General features: G+C 37.9%; 2 protein-coding genes across 2 annotated transcripts; one reads left to right on the forward strand and one right to left on the reverse strand.

Annotated features, from left to right (window-relative positions):
- The first annotated feature begins 9,763 nt into the window (after positions 1-9,763).
- On the forward strand, positions 9,764-12,091 carry LOC110610762. The gene is made up of 3 exons (XM_021750827.2): positions 9,764-9,962; positions 10,131-10,353; positions 11,810-12,091. The coding sequence occupies exons 1-3, from the start codon at positions 9,914-9,916 to the stop codon at positions 11,904-11,906; spliced, it is 369 nt and encodes a 122-aa protein (XP_021606519.1). The 5' UTR covers positions 9,764-9,913; the 3' UTR covers positions 11,907-12,091.
- A 907-nt stretch (positions 12,092-12,998) lies between these two features.
- Positions 12,999-15,889, reverse strand: LOC110610825 (pentatricopeptide repeat-containing protein At3g57430, chloroplastic). The gene has a single exon (XM_021750901.2). The coding sequence runs from the start codon at positions 15,797-15,799 to the stop codon at positions 13,133-13,135; it is 2,667 nt and encodes an 888-aa protein (XP_021606593.1). The 5' UTR covers positions 15,800-15,889; the 3' UTR covers positions 12,999-13,132.
- Between the last annotated feature and the right edge of the window lie 784 nt (positions 15,890-16,673).

The following is a 16,673-nucleotide window of genomic DNA, read 5'->3' on the forward strand; positions in this document are numbered from 1 at the left end:
CATGACATTGCCCTAAGCAATGCAGGAGGACGGGCGCTCGTGCCCTCATCCTCAGGTGGCACTCCAGTCAATCGTGCAGATCGACGAGTTCCCCTCATCCTATTTTCTGAAAGGCAGCACATAACAAGCAAACATTAGCATCATATGGTTCATGTGGGCACACATGAACCCTCATCACATACATATCATTCATATCATAGCATCAATGCACATGTATATAATCATGGCATTTCACATCATCATACAAGACAAGACTCAACATCCTCTCCTAGTGGACATGATCTTCCTATTGTGCTTGACCTTCTAGAACATCTATGAGCCCGACACTCTAGGTCTGATCCTATGAACCTAGGGCTCTGATACCATTCTGTAACGACCCGAAAATTGGACCGCTACCGGTGCTAGGATTCAGGTCGGCTTAAGGCCGCCGGGACCCGTAGCAAGCCTAACATAACATCCTGAGAACCTGTTTAATCCCATACATGATCAACAACATACATAAAAAAATTAAAACTTTTCTTTTCATACATTCTCTCATATACCAACTCAACCTGTGCATGCACTGAACATAGCCATAAACATAAACATTGACCCCTCTGTGGGATCTCATCAATACCCCAAAGGGCGATATAACATATGTTGAGTTGGTTTACATAAGCATCATAAAACATCTATGATCATGTATCAAAAGGGATACCAACATACTATGGTCAAGCACATTTCTAACATCCTTAAACATCATTACATTACATATCTATACTGTACTTTTACATTACATCATTCTACAATTCGTCATGTCCACATTCTATCTATTACATACACAAGACTTTATTACTCTTGCTGACCTCCTGGTCTACCCTGTACCTGCAAGCCTGGGGGTTAAGGGAGAGGGGTGAGCTACAAGAGCCCAGTGAGCAGAATAATAAAACATTTAAAACATATGATAACATGAAATGCATCACATCACAGCTAATCACATCAAGGATGAATTTGTCACCAATAGTCCCCTACATGGTCCAACTGTGCCAGGGGCGTAGAATGGGTCTCGCTGGTCTTTCTCTTACATAACATAACATAACATGGTCCAACTGTGCCAGGGGCGTAGAATGGGCCTCACTGGTCTTCCGTACCGTATCATCATCATCATAACATATGAGGACTAAAGGATCATTCAACATTCATCCACATCATCAACATATTATGCAATGCAACATATTCGTGAGTCTAATGCAAACACCCTATTATATCTTACGGCATTCATGATGCGTGAATCATGCTAAAACTGATTTATTTATTTATAAGCATAAGAGTTATTCCACTCACCTCTAGCTGAAGCTCTACTGACTCAGAAGCAGCTAAACTCACTGTTGGGGTCCTCGGTTCCTCGGGTCCGAACCTACACAGGTGGACTCAAATGAGGGACCAAACAACTAGAACATAACTCTAAAAACATCCCCCAAAAACTCCCTAGAACATCATGAAATAATCATAGAAAAACATGCAAAAGAGGGCTGGACAGGGCACTTTCGGCGGCAGGTTCGGCGGCCGAAAGTCCCTCCAGAGCCGAAAGTCAGGCAGGTTCGGCGGCACCTTTGGCGGCCGAAACTCCCAGACAGAGGCGAAACTCAAGCATGTTCGGCGGCACTTTCGGCGGCCGAAACTCCCAGACAGAGGTGAAAGTCCTCTTTCGGGGGCAAGCTTCGGCAGCCGAAGGCTGCATCCACAAGCATGTTCGGCGGCCGAAAGTTCCTTCGGCTGCCGAACCTGGTTTCCCCTATAATGGCAGAAACTCAGCTCTTCTATGCACATTTGCCTCCAAAACTTTCCAAACATGCATAAACCTATTCTACAACACACATACACAAGCATACAAGCTCCTAGGGGCTTCAAACTATCCTAAGCCCCATCTACAACACATCAAACATGCATTGGCAAGCCACATTGTTCAAAAACACAACATAAACTCATAAACCTAACTATAAGCTAAACATGCATTCTACCCCATAGATCTTCATAAAACTTACTTAAAATATGGAATGAGTTCAAGATCGGCCCTTACCTCTTGAAGATCGAGAGAGGGACGAACAAAACTTGGAGATGGGAGATTTTCAACTTCCTTGGGTCTCCAAGCTCAAAACTTGAAAATCTTCAAAACAAGGTGAAAACTAGTGAAAATTGTGAAAGATTTGAAGGAAAGGACTCAAGATTGGTGAGGGGTGGCGGAGAGCTCACCTTGGCCGACAATGGGGAGAAAAGCTCGCCCGTTTTCGGCTAAGGGACCCTTTTATAGTGGCTGGCCAGGCCACGTTCGGGGGCTGAACGTGCCTCCGCATGCATGCCATGTTCGGCGGCCGAACTTGAGGTTCGGCGGCCGAACTTGGACTTCCCTCACTTATGCCTTCGGGGGCCTAAGGCACACCCGAAATGCATACATGTTCGGCGGCCGAACTTGAGTTTTCCTCCAAGGTTGTTTTCTTGCAAAAACTCATTTCCATCTTGCTTAAAACCATAAAACACATTAAAACATTTTATGAAAACATGGTTTTACCCTTCTAGAGGTCTCCGACATCCGAGATTCCACCGGACGGTAGGAATTCCGATACCGGAGTCTAGCCGGGTATTACACTTACATTCGTCCTTTTCTTCAGTTTATTGACTTGAGCATCGGAGTGGTTGCCATAGGCACTAACCACCTCATGTTCTCTTTCTTGTAGAGTGACCAATCGTGTTACAGTCTCGTTTCAGCCATATCATTTGATTATGTTGCCAGGAAATCCATTGAATTCTCTCTGTTCATTTAGATTAAAACCAGTCTCTTATCCTCTTTCTCTTAAAAAGAAAATTTTCTTTTCCTCTCTCAAAATGGTCGACAGTTTACGAGCTGCTGCTAAGGTTGCTACCAATGAGGGCGCTATCATTTCTTCCTCTTATAGCAGTAGACAAAACACATTCTCTATGGTCAACGAAGCAGATCCCAATAATATGAACAATGAGAAAATGCTCCAATACACCAAAAGGTTGTAGGCTACTCTCGAGCAATATAAAACTCGGGTGGAGGCATCATTCATGGCTCTCAGAGGAAGGGAGGAAGCCTTCATTGATACCCCAAGGACTCAGACAGAGGCGATCTAGACATGATCCAAAGGGAAGGCCAAGTTCGAGGAAGAAGAGTCATTAAATAATGCTTCGAAGGATGTCAACTGGAAGTTGATACGGGCTGTTCAATGGTACTAGAAGGAGCGGGAAGAGGACTTTGGCCTAGACAATGCCTTGCCTCTGTCAGAAGAGATCCTAGCAGAGACTTTTACTACTATGTTCAAACTCCCAAGTTTGGACAAATATGATGGAACAATAGATCTCAAAAATCACCTAGTGATCTTTAGGACGACCATGCAGTTTTAGGATGTCAACAACTTTGTGTTGTACCGAGTGTTTCCATCAACACTTACAGGTTTGGCTCAGAAATGGTATCAACATCTGAGCCAGGTTTAATTCAAAACTTTATAAAATTCGCTATGTTAATTAAATCTAGGTTTATCACTTGTATACCTTCTAAAAGCCTCTCCTCTAACTTGTGAAAGACTCAAAAGGAGAGGGCGAGTCTTTAAGGAGCATTATCTCACTGTTTAATGCAAAAGCAATATAAGTGGAGGATTTAAATCATGATATAGCATGTGAAGCATTAAAGAAAGGAACACGCAACATCAAGTTTATGAATTTCCTAATCAAGAAACTAGTCGCTACGTACCAACAGCTAATGGACAAAGCCTAAAAGTACATCAAGCTAGATGACAAAGTCTAAGCATTGAGAGAGGATAAAAGGATGAGTTAAAAAGCAAAATCAAAAGCTAGAGAGGCGAGGATATGAAGGAGACCATAGAAGTTATACAGTCTCCTGAAGAAGGGATGACCAAAGTAAGTATAAGAATTATATTCCATTGAATGACTCAAAAATACGTATTCTAATGCAGATCAGGAAAAATAACAAGGAGGTCAGGTCGCCTTCCAAGCTCAACCTTGAGAAAGCCAAAAGGCGAGATAGGACCAAGTATTGCTGCTTTCACAAAGACCACAAACATACAACGGAGGAGTGCTGACAACTGAAAGACGAGATCGAGAGGCTAATAAGGGACGACACACTTTAAAAGTTCATCATAAAGAGTAGGGAAGAGAGGATACCTAAACCCGAGGCAACAACTCATGAAACCACCCTTGATAGTGAACCTATAGGGGTTATTCATGTAATTGCAGGAAGACCCAATGATGGTAAGGAAAAAAATAAACAAGCCACAGAAGATGTCCTAAATGTTCAACAGTAGAGTCAGGTCACATGTCTTTAATGTAGGAGAATTAGTCCTTAAAAGAACAGATGTAACAAGAGGTAATGTCGGGTCTGGTAAATTGGACAAAAACTGGAAATGACTATTTAAGGTCTCGAACATTATTCATCCAGGGTCTTATAAGCTGGCCAAGTTAGATGGCCGAGTCATTCCTCACTCTTGGAATATTTATAATTTGAGAAAATTTCATCAATAACAGTTAATGATGTATTTTTTCATGTGTTGTGTTATTCAATGACAAGGAACGATGGAGTTGTCTTCTTCAAAAAGATTAAAGAGCATTCATTAAAGGCTACAAGGCAAGTGCCCGCCAGGCCATAATCTGGGCGTTAGTCCCACTCAACAAGGCATTTCATGCCAAGGCTAGTGAGTTCCGCCAGGCTGCCTAATTCGGATGTTAGTCTCACTAAAAAATGCATTTTATGCCAGATCGCAAGGTGGATATCTACTAGGCCATAATCCGAGTGTTAGTCTCGCTAAACAAGAAATTTCATGCCAAGGCCATAAGCCGGGTATCCGCCAAGCCATAATTCAGGCGTTAGTCCCGCTCAACAAAGCATTTTATTCCAGGCCACAAGGCAGGTATCTGCTAGGCCCACAAATCGGGTGTCAGTACCGCTATCCAAGTCATTTTATGCCCAGGCTATAAGGCGGGTATTCGCCAAGCCACATAACCAGGTGTTTTTTCCATTTACAATTTTCTAAGGCATTTCATGCCCAGGCCATAAGGCGAGAACCCGCCAAGCCACATGTCCGGGTTTTAGTCCCATTTTTGCAAAATTTTCCAAGTTATTTATTTTATGCCCACTAGTTTGGCCCGTGACAGGATGTTATGGTTGAGTGTTAACCCTTTAACAATTTTTTAAAAGAGATTATTTAAGTCTTGTTTAATGATAGTTAGATGAGGGTTATGAATGAGTGCAGAACGTATAAACACTTAGTGAAAATAATGATAAGATATTTTCATTAAAATCATAGAATATTAAATAGGAGGAGGATCTTTAGGTTCCTCCTTCAGAGTCTCCATTACATCAATATTTTTTACATCTACTATGTTGTCTGTAGAGACCCGATCGATGTGATTGTCTTCAGCTTCTCCCTCCTCCTCTTACTCATCCTCATCTCCCTCCTCCTCAGGGAAGACGTCGTCTATCCAGGTAAAGTCTTCAGAGGGAAATCATTTCACTAGCTCCTTCTTGACCGAATCTTGGCCTTTCATAAACATCTCCTCTCCTCGGGCCACCATCTCTTGAAGTTCTGCTTCTAATTCAACGATCCTAGTAGAGGCGGCCTGGTTCTCCTAAAATTGAGATTGGAGCTCCTAGACCTGGTATTGAAGCATGGCCACTTGATCCTCTACTGTTTTTGCCCAATTCTTAAGGGTTAATTTTGAAGCATTTGCCTGGTCTAAGTCCGCCTAGAGCTTGTCCATCGACTCCATTGTCTCTTTCATCGTACCCTCCACTTCTTCAACCCAGGACTTCAGTCTCGAGCATTCCTCTTGCAGGAGACCTTTGTCTGTCTCTTAGGCCCGGAATTCTTGCCTCAGAGTCTTATTTTGCTCCTTGGCCATGTATGCACAAAGGGCACTCTCCATGGCAGAGTGCATGATATTGTCAAAGAGGTCGTCTATCTCAACCGCGTTCAGGTGATGATGGTCCTGGGGCCTCAAAGCATTCTTAGCTATGAGGACTGACAGATGAGGTTCCTCAAGAAGAGAGGTCATCCGAGTCAGCCCCAACGTCAGGTGTTGAATACTATGAGGCCACTGGGATTCTACTCGGGTTGAATAGGGGTCGATTCTTCTATTATAAGAGAGTGTGGAGGAGGAGAAAGCATGATAATCTCCTCAGTACGACGAGCCAGTTTAGGAGGTGGACCAGTCATTCCAGCAACTGCTTTGCCCTTATGAGTGGTGTGTGCTACCTCGATAAACTTGTTTCGTGACCCGACCATATCTGCATAAAGCACAAGGTGAGTAAGAAAGACAGTTTCAAAAATAAAGGGGTTAGAAAGAAAAATACCTTGCACACTAGCATGTGAAGTGCTTTCCTAGCTGGTTGGAAGGCTGGGCGAGTGAGAAGCTCGAGCCTAGTCAACCTGAGTATGGCTTTGCCAGGACAGAAGGGTGTTCCTCATCGCGATAGTAATATCGATCCTCTGTGTCGAGGCCATCCTCTAGAAGAAGTTCAAAGGCTCCTCCTCATCCTGGCATGTCTGGACCCTATCCTTCTAAAGCTCCACATGCATTTAGTCAGTTTGGAGCTGCCCAAAACCCCCATATACTCAATAACATAGGATAAAAAACTTATTTTTCCAAAATTTGAGGGATGAGGGTATCCGGTCGAAAAGGGTTTGACATTTTCTCCCGCTAAAGTACCAGAACTCTTCATTCTTTTAGGTTTCTAGTTGGTACAATTGGGAGAATAGAGCAACACTCGGCTCGATGTTATTGTTGAAGCAGAGGAAGCGGAAAGCCATCAAGATCCTCCAACTGTTGAGGTGCAGTTGGACGACTGCTGGCTTATGGAAATGAAGGACTTCAATCAAGAATGGGTCCATCAAAAAACGAAGTCCTACCTTCAACTGCTAGGGGTGAGCAGTATTCGGTTTAAACCGAAAAAATCGACCGAACCGAACCGATTTGAAAATTTGGTTCGGTTTTTTATACATTTCGGTTCGGTTCGGTTTTTAATTTCAGAAATTTCGGTTATTTCGGTTCGATTCGGTTTTGATCAGAAAAAAACCGAAAAAATCGAACCGAACCGATTAGTGATAATAATATATTTTTTTAATAATATAGAGAAATTAAATCATATTAAGATTAAAATATTTTAATTAAATTTTAAAATATTAAAAATAAACTGTAAAAAATAAAAAAATTATTAAAAATTGAAACCGATCAAATCGAATCGAATCGAACCGAATCAGACCGGTTCGATTCGATTCGATTTCTGACCCAAATCAGTTCGGTTCGGTTTTCATAAACACTAAAATTTCGGTTTTCGGTTAATTCGATTTGGTTCGATTTTGAACCGAACCGACCGAATGCTCACCCCTATCAACTGCTCCTCTTAGACCATGATGGTATCTTCCGCAGCAATTCAATCATCCACACGAATGCTCGGAGATGGAGAGAAGACACGGAAGATTTCTTGAGAGATGTGGTATTGGTCGCAGAGACGGTCTACATCCTTCTCAGTTAGCATGGGAGGAGTATCATTTACCAGTACATTTTTGTGGTCATGGACCGCCCTCAGGGGGGCAACGGGAGCAGGAGCTCGAATGGGGCCATCAGATGAGGAGCTGGAGGTTGAACTTCCACCATAAGTAGAAGAAGAAGTGTTCCTATTCGTTGCTATGAAATTGAAAGCGAATACGAATTACCTTAAGTGTGTGAATGAAAAAATGTGTTGTCGAATCTTTTCTAAAGCACAGAAGTCGGTTGTGAGCAAAAGTGGTATTTGGAGGAGAAGTAGGGTTTTTATATGACGGTTTTGACAGCAGGTTTTGAATGCAGCTCAAAGAATAAGATAATCATCATTTATGATTAGAGGCAGGCAGAGCGACGCAAGTGTGGAAAGCCAATCTAGATATGCTACATGCCCAAGATCGTGAAGACAATTATCACCTTCAAATCTGAAAAATCAAAGACTAGCGGGGGATCTTTGATATAACACAATAATCGCTCAAAGTAAGCCATGACCTATGACCATAAGATAGAGCTATGTGGTAAGGGTCTTATAAGCTGATACGTGGTCCCACCAGTAGAAAGGAAGACCCGGTCACCGTAGCACCTGGTTCTTCATTAAGACTCGCCCTCTCCTGAATAGGTTGAGTCTTCGCATAAAGTTACCGCTAGCAGATCTCCATTACACCTATAATCACGGGATCCCCTATCAATTAGCTGGTACCAACCGAATTTTCAGGAGATGCGATAATTAACTCCATCTTCTTACAGTATAAAGACAATGATCGTAGAAATCATTATGCACATTCTTACACAAACTACTCTTAAATACTAAGCAATTTCTTACATTCGCCCTTTTCTTCAGTTTACTAACTTGAGTGTCGAAGTGGCTGCCATAGACACCAATCACCTTATGTTCTCTTTCTTATAGAGTGACCAATTGCGACATAGTTTTGTTTTAGCCACATCAATAAATATGCAAAAAATTTTTCTATTGCATGAGAATTTCATTAATTAGTTTATATATTTGATGTATAACGTCATAAAAAGTACTTGATTATCATTAGAGCAAATTGATAATTTGTTCTTCACTGATTGATTCAGAAAACTTCTCTAAGGGTTTATTACTTTCATTATGGTCGTCATCACTCATTAAATATGATATTGTAAAATATAATTTTGGTGATTCTGTTAAGAGATTAATAGATAATATATACCGATATACATAACTAAAATATGTTATTTACAAAGCAACAAGATAGAATATGAAAAAAAAAAGAGACATGAATTAGAAGTGAATGTTTATTTCATATATTTTAACAATTTGAAGGTTTTATTTAACAATTTTTTTTAAAATTTTAAAGGACTTATATATCTCCCAAAAACATATTTGATCTATTATTAAAAATTTAAAAATTTTTTTTAATTTTATTTAATAGTTAAAGGATCTATTTAGATTTAAACAAACTTATGGGTTTATTTGGCTATTAACCTATAATTTAAAGGTTAAATTATACCTTTTGGTCGACCGCCCAATACAGAAAAATGAAGGATTTTTTATTATAGATGAGCATTTGGTCAGTCGGACTAAATAAATTAAAAATTAAAATTTTAATATTTATAAAAATCAAACTGAATTGATTTTGAATAAAAATCAATTTGGATTGAACTGATTTGATTTAGTTCGATTTAATTTAATCGATTAAATTTTTAATAGATTTTTTATTTTTTATACTTTATTTTTGATATTTTAAAATTTAATTAAAATATTTTAATTTTAATTATGATTTAATTTCTCTTTATTATAAAAAATAATATATAATAAAAATAATATACTATTATCACTAATAATAAGTTAAATTTTTTCGATTTTTTTAATTAAAATTAAAATAATTAAAATTTTTAAAATTAAAAATAATCAAAATAAATAAAAAATTTAACTAAATATTTAAATCAATTCAATTCGATAATTTTTTTTTAATTTAAACCAAATATTGATTACGATCTACTTCTTACCATGTGTACAAAGGGCCTTTTAGTCTTTTAGAAAAACTCGGTAATGTAAACGAGTACCATTTTAAGGGAAAAGATCAATATGTTAAATATAATATAAATTTAAGAATTTAATTGTTATACAAACATAAAATATGGACTTATTTATCAGTTATGATAAATGTTGGGGACTTAGCTGTAATTTATCAAAAAATTAAAAAAAACTCGACCCCTTGATATAAAGTTCTCCTTCCCTTATACGCACCGCTTCCTTCAAAACCTGTGACAAAAGCTATAAACGGCGAGCCACCTGCTGCGGCGGACGTTTTAGCGGATTCTCTTCTCTGAGATTGGAGAATATCGACACTTAAGCTCAAGTTTTCATGATTTTATGTGGAAGCAGGAGCTGAAAATTCACTCGCTGTATCTCGATCAATTAGGTACCTCTTCTTGTTATCGTTGATCCACATGCGTACCTACTGTTTGTTAAAATGTCTAAATATACCGAGCTGCTTTTCGTTGCCCGTTTCTGTTATTTTCTACCTTTGATATGGTGTTCTTCGGAAGTTTTCGAAAGTAACTAAACCTTTTCCACGTTTTTGAATCAGTGAGAATGACTGGTGGCGGTTTAAAGGGTATTTTGGCTGCCGCTGTCACCCAAGGGGTGGCTGAGGCAAGGGCAAGGATTTTTGGTCATGTGCTTAATCCAACAGGGCACAGATCTCCCCACAAAATTTTACGCAAGAAGCTCATTGGTGAGAAAGTCGCGCAGTGGTACCCTCATGACATCAAGAGGGACGACCCACTTATCATGTCCCGCCTAGAGCAAGAGTAATCCTTATTTTTCCTCACTTGTTTCCTCATCTTATGTGTGATTATGTTAATACATTTCTTTTTAAGAGTCTTTGAAATTTTGTTATTTAATCGCTTGTTTGGATAGAACAGCTGAATCACTTTGCTTGAAATTGCGTGGAAAAAATTCCATGTCAATTATAAGGTAGGGAGCAAGAGGGTGACAATTTGGTAGGCAATACAATTTTGCTTTTATTCATGTTGATTCATCAGTTGGGATGCAGTTCCCAAGTGGAAGTAGCATTGCCATTCCTTGTTCAGGAAAGTAGGCAGTCATGGTGTCAGCCAGTTTTTATAGGCCCCCATGCATATAAATTCACTCTTAAATTTAGATCCACAATCATTGGAGCTGAAATGTACCTTGTATATTTTTTAGAACTATACTGACCACAGTACTTTGTTACTATTGCCTATCAATATACTTCCTAACAAATGACAACTGTATGTTCAAAATGTTGGTAGAAACCATTGCAATCAGAAGATAAGATAGTAAACGATAGCATTTTGACCTGCCTTATGTTTTGTTTCCTTGCTTGTTAAGAATCAGGTCTAGTAGCTAACCAAAACTCACCCACCACACTCCATGTGAACCTTTAACCACCTCAATGCTACTTCAGGGCTATTCTATGTGTGCTTGTTAGATGTAGATCTTTCACTCAAAATTTGGACTAGTTGTCACTTTCTAACTGCAGCCTATACTGGTAATTACAGTTGATTGTGCGTGTAGTATATGGGGCTCTCTAATTAAATAAATCAAGCACTTTAGTTTCAATGCAAAGTTTTAACTGAAAAATATGCTGGATTGTCTAGGATTTGCATTGGAGGCTATAGACAATGGGATAAACAATATGTTTGTTTAAGTTTTAATATTTACTTTGAGGAATAAATTGATTTAGTTGTTGTTTAAGTTATGAATTTACTTTGAGGAACAAGGACGACAACAACCAAGCCTTCTAAAACTAGCTGAAGCAGGCTATATGGATAGTTTTGTTACTATTAATTATGTTAAATGCTATGCCCACATTGATATTCAAGAGTTTTCTGGAAGGCAATTTTAGATATTTTGTTAGATTAATTAGTCAAATACAGAACAAGATTACTTGTGGAGAAACTTTTGTTTCTTAGTGAGAATTTTGTTCTACAGTGATAAAATGCCATTGTTGGTTGATAAACGGATGCATCATTATGGTTAGTTATTTAACCATAAAATTTTGCTGCTAGATTTGGCTTTGAGTTCTCAAGAAACTTTCTTTTGCTTCTCTTTATTTGTTTTGAGTTGCATTAGTCTTCTTTAGGTTTTGTGCTTCCCCCTGGCAGCCGACCTTTATTTGGGACTTTTCTCCCCACATGGTTTGTGAAGACCGGAATATAAAAGTCATTAACAGTTTTAGGCATCTATAATAGTACTTAAACGTTCAAAATTTATCTTTTTCAGGCGCTTATCCAAGCTTGAAATGTTGAAGCGACGTGGAAAAGGACCACCTAAGAAGGGCCAAGGAAAGGGAGCCATGAAACGAAACAAAGGGAAGTGATATTTTTATATTCTAATTTTTCATATCAGGTTTTGAGTAGTTTTGGCAATAACAAATTAGCAGTGGGTGGCATTCAGTAACAACTTTGGCACTGATACAGTTGTATTAATTTCTCTTTTCCTTGTGTGATTGATAGGAAACAGCACTTTCTATTAAATTAATGAGCATCTAATGTCGACTATGAACTCCTAATTTCTCGATTTCGAAACTTTTGGGTTAATTTGGACAAAAAAGTAAAAATGGGGTGAATTGAACATATAACGAACATATGTTTGATAAATTGTTAAAAAAAAATCTTATGAAGTTGATCTAAAATCTGTCACTAAATTAATCTTGCATTATATAAACTTAGTTGCAGGAAATGAAACAAAACAATTCCTGATGAACAAACTGAAAAGCACTAAAAACATTTCCTTGATCATGTATGGTATGAGATACCGTGGTTCAAAATTTTCAATTTTCTATTTTTTTAAATTGCTTTTTAATATATATTTTTTTAGTATATTATAACGCAAAAAAAAGGAAAAATATGTTCAGTAAATAAGCGATTATGATTGTTATTATTAATTGTTGTTATTGTTATTATTGCCTCTTCAGTGAATATCTCGTAAAACCCAAATTTATTTATAAAACATTAGAGTATCTGATATATAATTTAAATTAATTGCGGCAATAGTGTCGCGGTGAGGTGGTTAGAGTGGAGGTGTTAGTGATGGTGGCAGACTGATTTAATGTTTAATGATGGTGGTAGGGCAGTGACTGCCGGTGGCGCTAGGAGAGATGGCAGTGCCTACTGCCAACACTATATGGAATGGAGCTAATAATAAAGCTGCTGTTTTTTTCTTTTAATAAAAATACTACTTATTTTAGAATAAACAAAAAACAACATTTCTTTTTGTTACTGATCCTACCTGAATTAACACGTATTAACCCATTGGTGTTCTCTCACTCATAAAGGCCTTGGTCTTGTCTGATTGCTCTGGTTATTTTTGTTCTTGCCAAATCTCAAAGTCAAGGTTCTGAGAGCAACAACTTAAGTGAAACTCATTGAGCCCTTGCAAGATCTGAGAACGAAAGTGATAAGCAACAATCGAACACTAATTTTTTTTTTGTTGTATAATATCGCATAGACCTACCTAAAGTTGTAGATGTACAATAAATTTTACTTGCACGATGAATATCAAGTAAAATGTTGATTCCTGGAAAGAAAAAAAAAAAGGTGATTTTCACCAATAATCCCCACATGAACAGGTGCCATTCCTGAAGTGATGGAACCTCCTTACATCTCTAAGGATAATCTCCCTATCCACCATCTTGGAGATGAACTTAGTCGCAGCATGACAGTCATTACACACCCTAAGATTCTTGGCAACTCTAATAGTAGTTCCAGGGGGAGTGTTTAGTATGCCGAAAGCTATTGCCAATTTTTCACTGTGTCCACAAAGTAGAGTTTCTTTCTCCTCCTCATCAACATTGTGAAGTACACAAGAAGTATCAGGCACATACCCTTCTTTTTTCATCTTTTCTGACAGTGTCTCTAGATAATCATGGAGTTTCTCACTCTGTGGATGTGATAAATCCCCAGCTAAAAATTTATGCGTCTCATCACCATACTCAATCCAACTACAGCCGGGTTCTTTCTTTAGACCCATTTCCTTCATCTTCCTTCTGACATTCATTGCCTTGTCCCAAAGTCCAACAGATGAGTACATATTAGACAGCAAAACATAGTGGCTGGCCACATTTGGCTGCAATTGTAGGAGGTTTTGAGCAACAGTTTCTCCTATTTTTATATTTTGGTGGATCCGACATGATCCAAGCAAGCTGCTCCAGGCCCCTACCTTGTCAAAACCAGAAGGCATGACATTGATGAGTTCATATGCTTGCTCCACTTTGCCTGCTCTACCAAGTAAATCCACAACACAAGCATAGTGATCTGGACCAGGATCAATACTATGGTCATCTTTCATTTTATGGAAAAGGTGCAGGCCCTCTTCAACCATCCCTGAGTGGCTGCAAGCAGCCAAAATTGCTATGAAAGTGACATCAGTAGGCTTTACTTCCCCACTATTGACCATATCTTTGAACAGTTCTAAGGCCTTCTTCCCATTTCCATGCATCCCATAAGCCATGATAATTACATTCCAGGTAATAATATTTCTAATAGGCATTCGATCGAACACTCTCCTAGATAAGTTTAAGCAGCCACATTTTGCATACATGTCAACTAATGCACTTCCTACAGTGACTTCTGATGCCAATGAATTTCTCATGGAATAAGCATGGATCTCTTTTCCCTTTGCCAATGCTGCTAGGGAAGCACAACCAGGAAGGACAGTCATAAGGGTTATTGAATTAGCTTTTAAACGGACTTGTTTATTATCATTATGTTTGTTGTTTCCTTCATCTGCATATTGCATCTCATGTAGCAACTGAAGAGCATCATCAAAGCTTCCAGAAATAACATAACCAGTAATCATTGTGTTCCAAGAAACTATATCTCTAAAATCCATGTTCTTAAATATGGTTTTTGAAATCTCCATGTTCCCCATCCTGGAGTACATATCCACAAGTGCATTTTGCACATATCTATTTCTTTCCAAGCCTCTCTTTATCACAAACCCGTGTATGCTTTCTTTATTAGAAAATGCTTCACAGCGTACACAAGCAGGCACAACACTTGCCATTGTGGTTGCATTGGGAAAAAGTCCAGCAACAGGTTCCATTTCCAGGAAAAGCATCACTGCCTTCTCATCATGTTCATTTTGTGCATAACCAGCAATCATAGCATTCCATAGCCCAATGTTTCTCTCCAAGATACCATCAAACACTTGTCGCCCACTTTCGACATGTCCACAGTTGCAATACATGTCAACTAAAGCACTACCCACGTAAGAATTCTCAATCAAATTGCCATTTCTCAAGGCATAAGCATGAATTTCCTTCCCAGTAACAAACATCTCCAAGTTGGAGCAAGCAGGAAGGACACTTGCAAGCGTGAACCCATCAGGTTTAACTCCTTCAAGAACCATTAGCCTCAAGAAAACAAGTGCTTCCATAAATCTATCATTTTGAGAAAAAGAACTTATGATGGTGTTCCAAGAAACTAAATTACGATCCTCAAACAAGTCAAACAAAATTTTTGCATCATTTAATCTTCCTAGATTTGCATACATAGTCATCAAAGAATTGTTGGTAAAGGTTGTCGAATGACATTTCCTAAAACTATATGCATGAACTTGCTTCCCAAGCCGCAAGCCCTCATGCTTGTGCAACTTAGAGCAAGCGAGAGCCAGGCTTACCAAAGTAAATGAACTCGGCTCCAGATTCTCAGACCACATTAATCTAAATGCCTCGAGTGCACAGTCCCACTCTTCAGACCGACAAAATGCAGAAATTAGTGAATTCCAAGAAACTAGGTCCCTTTCAGTAATTCTATCAAACACCTTATACACATCGTCCAATTCTCCGCACTTACCATAGAAATTTACAAGAGTATTAGCTATAGTCACAGAAGATGATTCATACCCATATTTGATAACATGGGCATGCACCTGTTTTCCAAAACTCAAATCCTGAAGACCTGTCACGGCCTTCAAAACAGCCGGGAAGGCAGAGTTGTCAGGTGACACACCCGAAAGAATCATTTCAATGTACGTGGAAACAGCTTCCTGGTATAAATTGGAGCGGGAGCAAAAGCGAAGGGACTCGAGCCATGAGGCCTGAGAGAGGGACTGGTTAATGGGTTTTGGAGGAGAAGTGGAACCTAGGGTTTGAAGACAGTTCTTCTGAAGTAGTTTTGTGGATTGCTGGTGGGTTTGAAGAGGAGAGTGGGACTGTGGATTGAAGGTGAGAAAGATTGGAGAGAGGGGTTGTACAGTGTAAGAGGACATTTGGTGGTTATTTCAGTTACAATGGATTAGGTTTTGGCTATTTGGGTCTCTCCCCCTCTCTAATGTGTTTCTTCTTGCCAAAGCACATTTTGACCCTCAAAGTGTAATAAATGTTCAAGTTGTCCCTTACAAAGCATTTGTGTATTCTTGTGAAAACTTATTATCTTGTCTATAAATTTTTAAAAAATTTATTAATTTGCCATCCACTATTTATTTTAAAGAATTTGATTTTATTGAATATAATGACAAGTAATTTTAAAAAGAAAAGCTTTGATACCATTATTGAAACCAAAATAAAAGGTTTTTTTATCTAGAATGAAAAATAAATATTTAAAATTAAAATTAAATATATAAAAATAAAAAAATATATATCTAAAATCATATAGAAACTACTAAAGTATCATGAAAACAAATTAAAAATTAAAGTTTCTGTAAAATATGTGGCAGTAGAATATAAATGCAAATAATTAGAATTTAGATTTAACAAATACATCTAAAAAATATGAGATTATCATGATAAAAGAGATAAAAATAGAAACAACGATAAATATTAAATTTTATTGATAAAAAAATAGTAAAAACAATATAAAGAAAGGTTTTTCTTTTCCTTTCTCATTTTTCAACTGCAATACATAACAATCCACATTTATGTATAGTTAAACATGGACCAAAAACAACATATAACCCTTCTTTTGACATGATTCATTTTATAAGAAAAAAAAATCAAATGAACTCTTGCAAAATCATACAAGATTCATCTTTTAAAAAGAAAGTTTTTTTAAGATGAAAAAAATTAAAATTTTCTATTACAAACAAGAGAATTATTAAAAATATATCAATTGAATTGAATTCTTATAAAAATACTTAATTCCAA

The sequence above is a fragment of the Manihot esculenta genome, chromosome 3 (genome assembly GCF_001659605.2).
Source record: "Manihot esculenta cultivar AM560-2 chromosome 3, M.esculenta_v8, whole genome shotgun sequence".
Classification (NCBI taxonomy): Eukaryota; Viridiplantae; Streptophyta; class Magnoliopsida; order Malpighiales; family Euphorbiaceae; genus Manihot; species Manihot esculenta.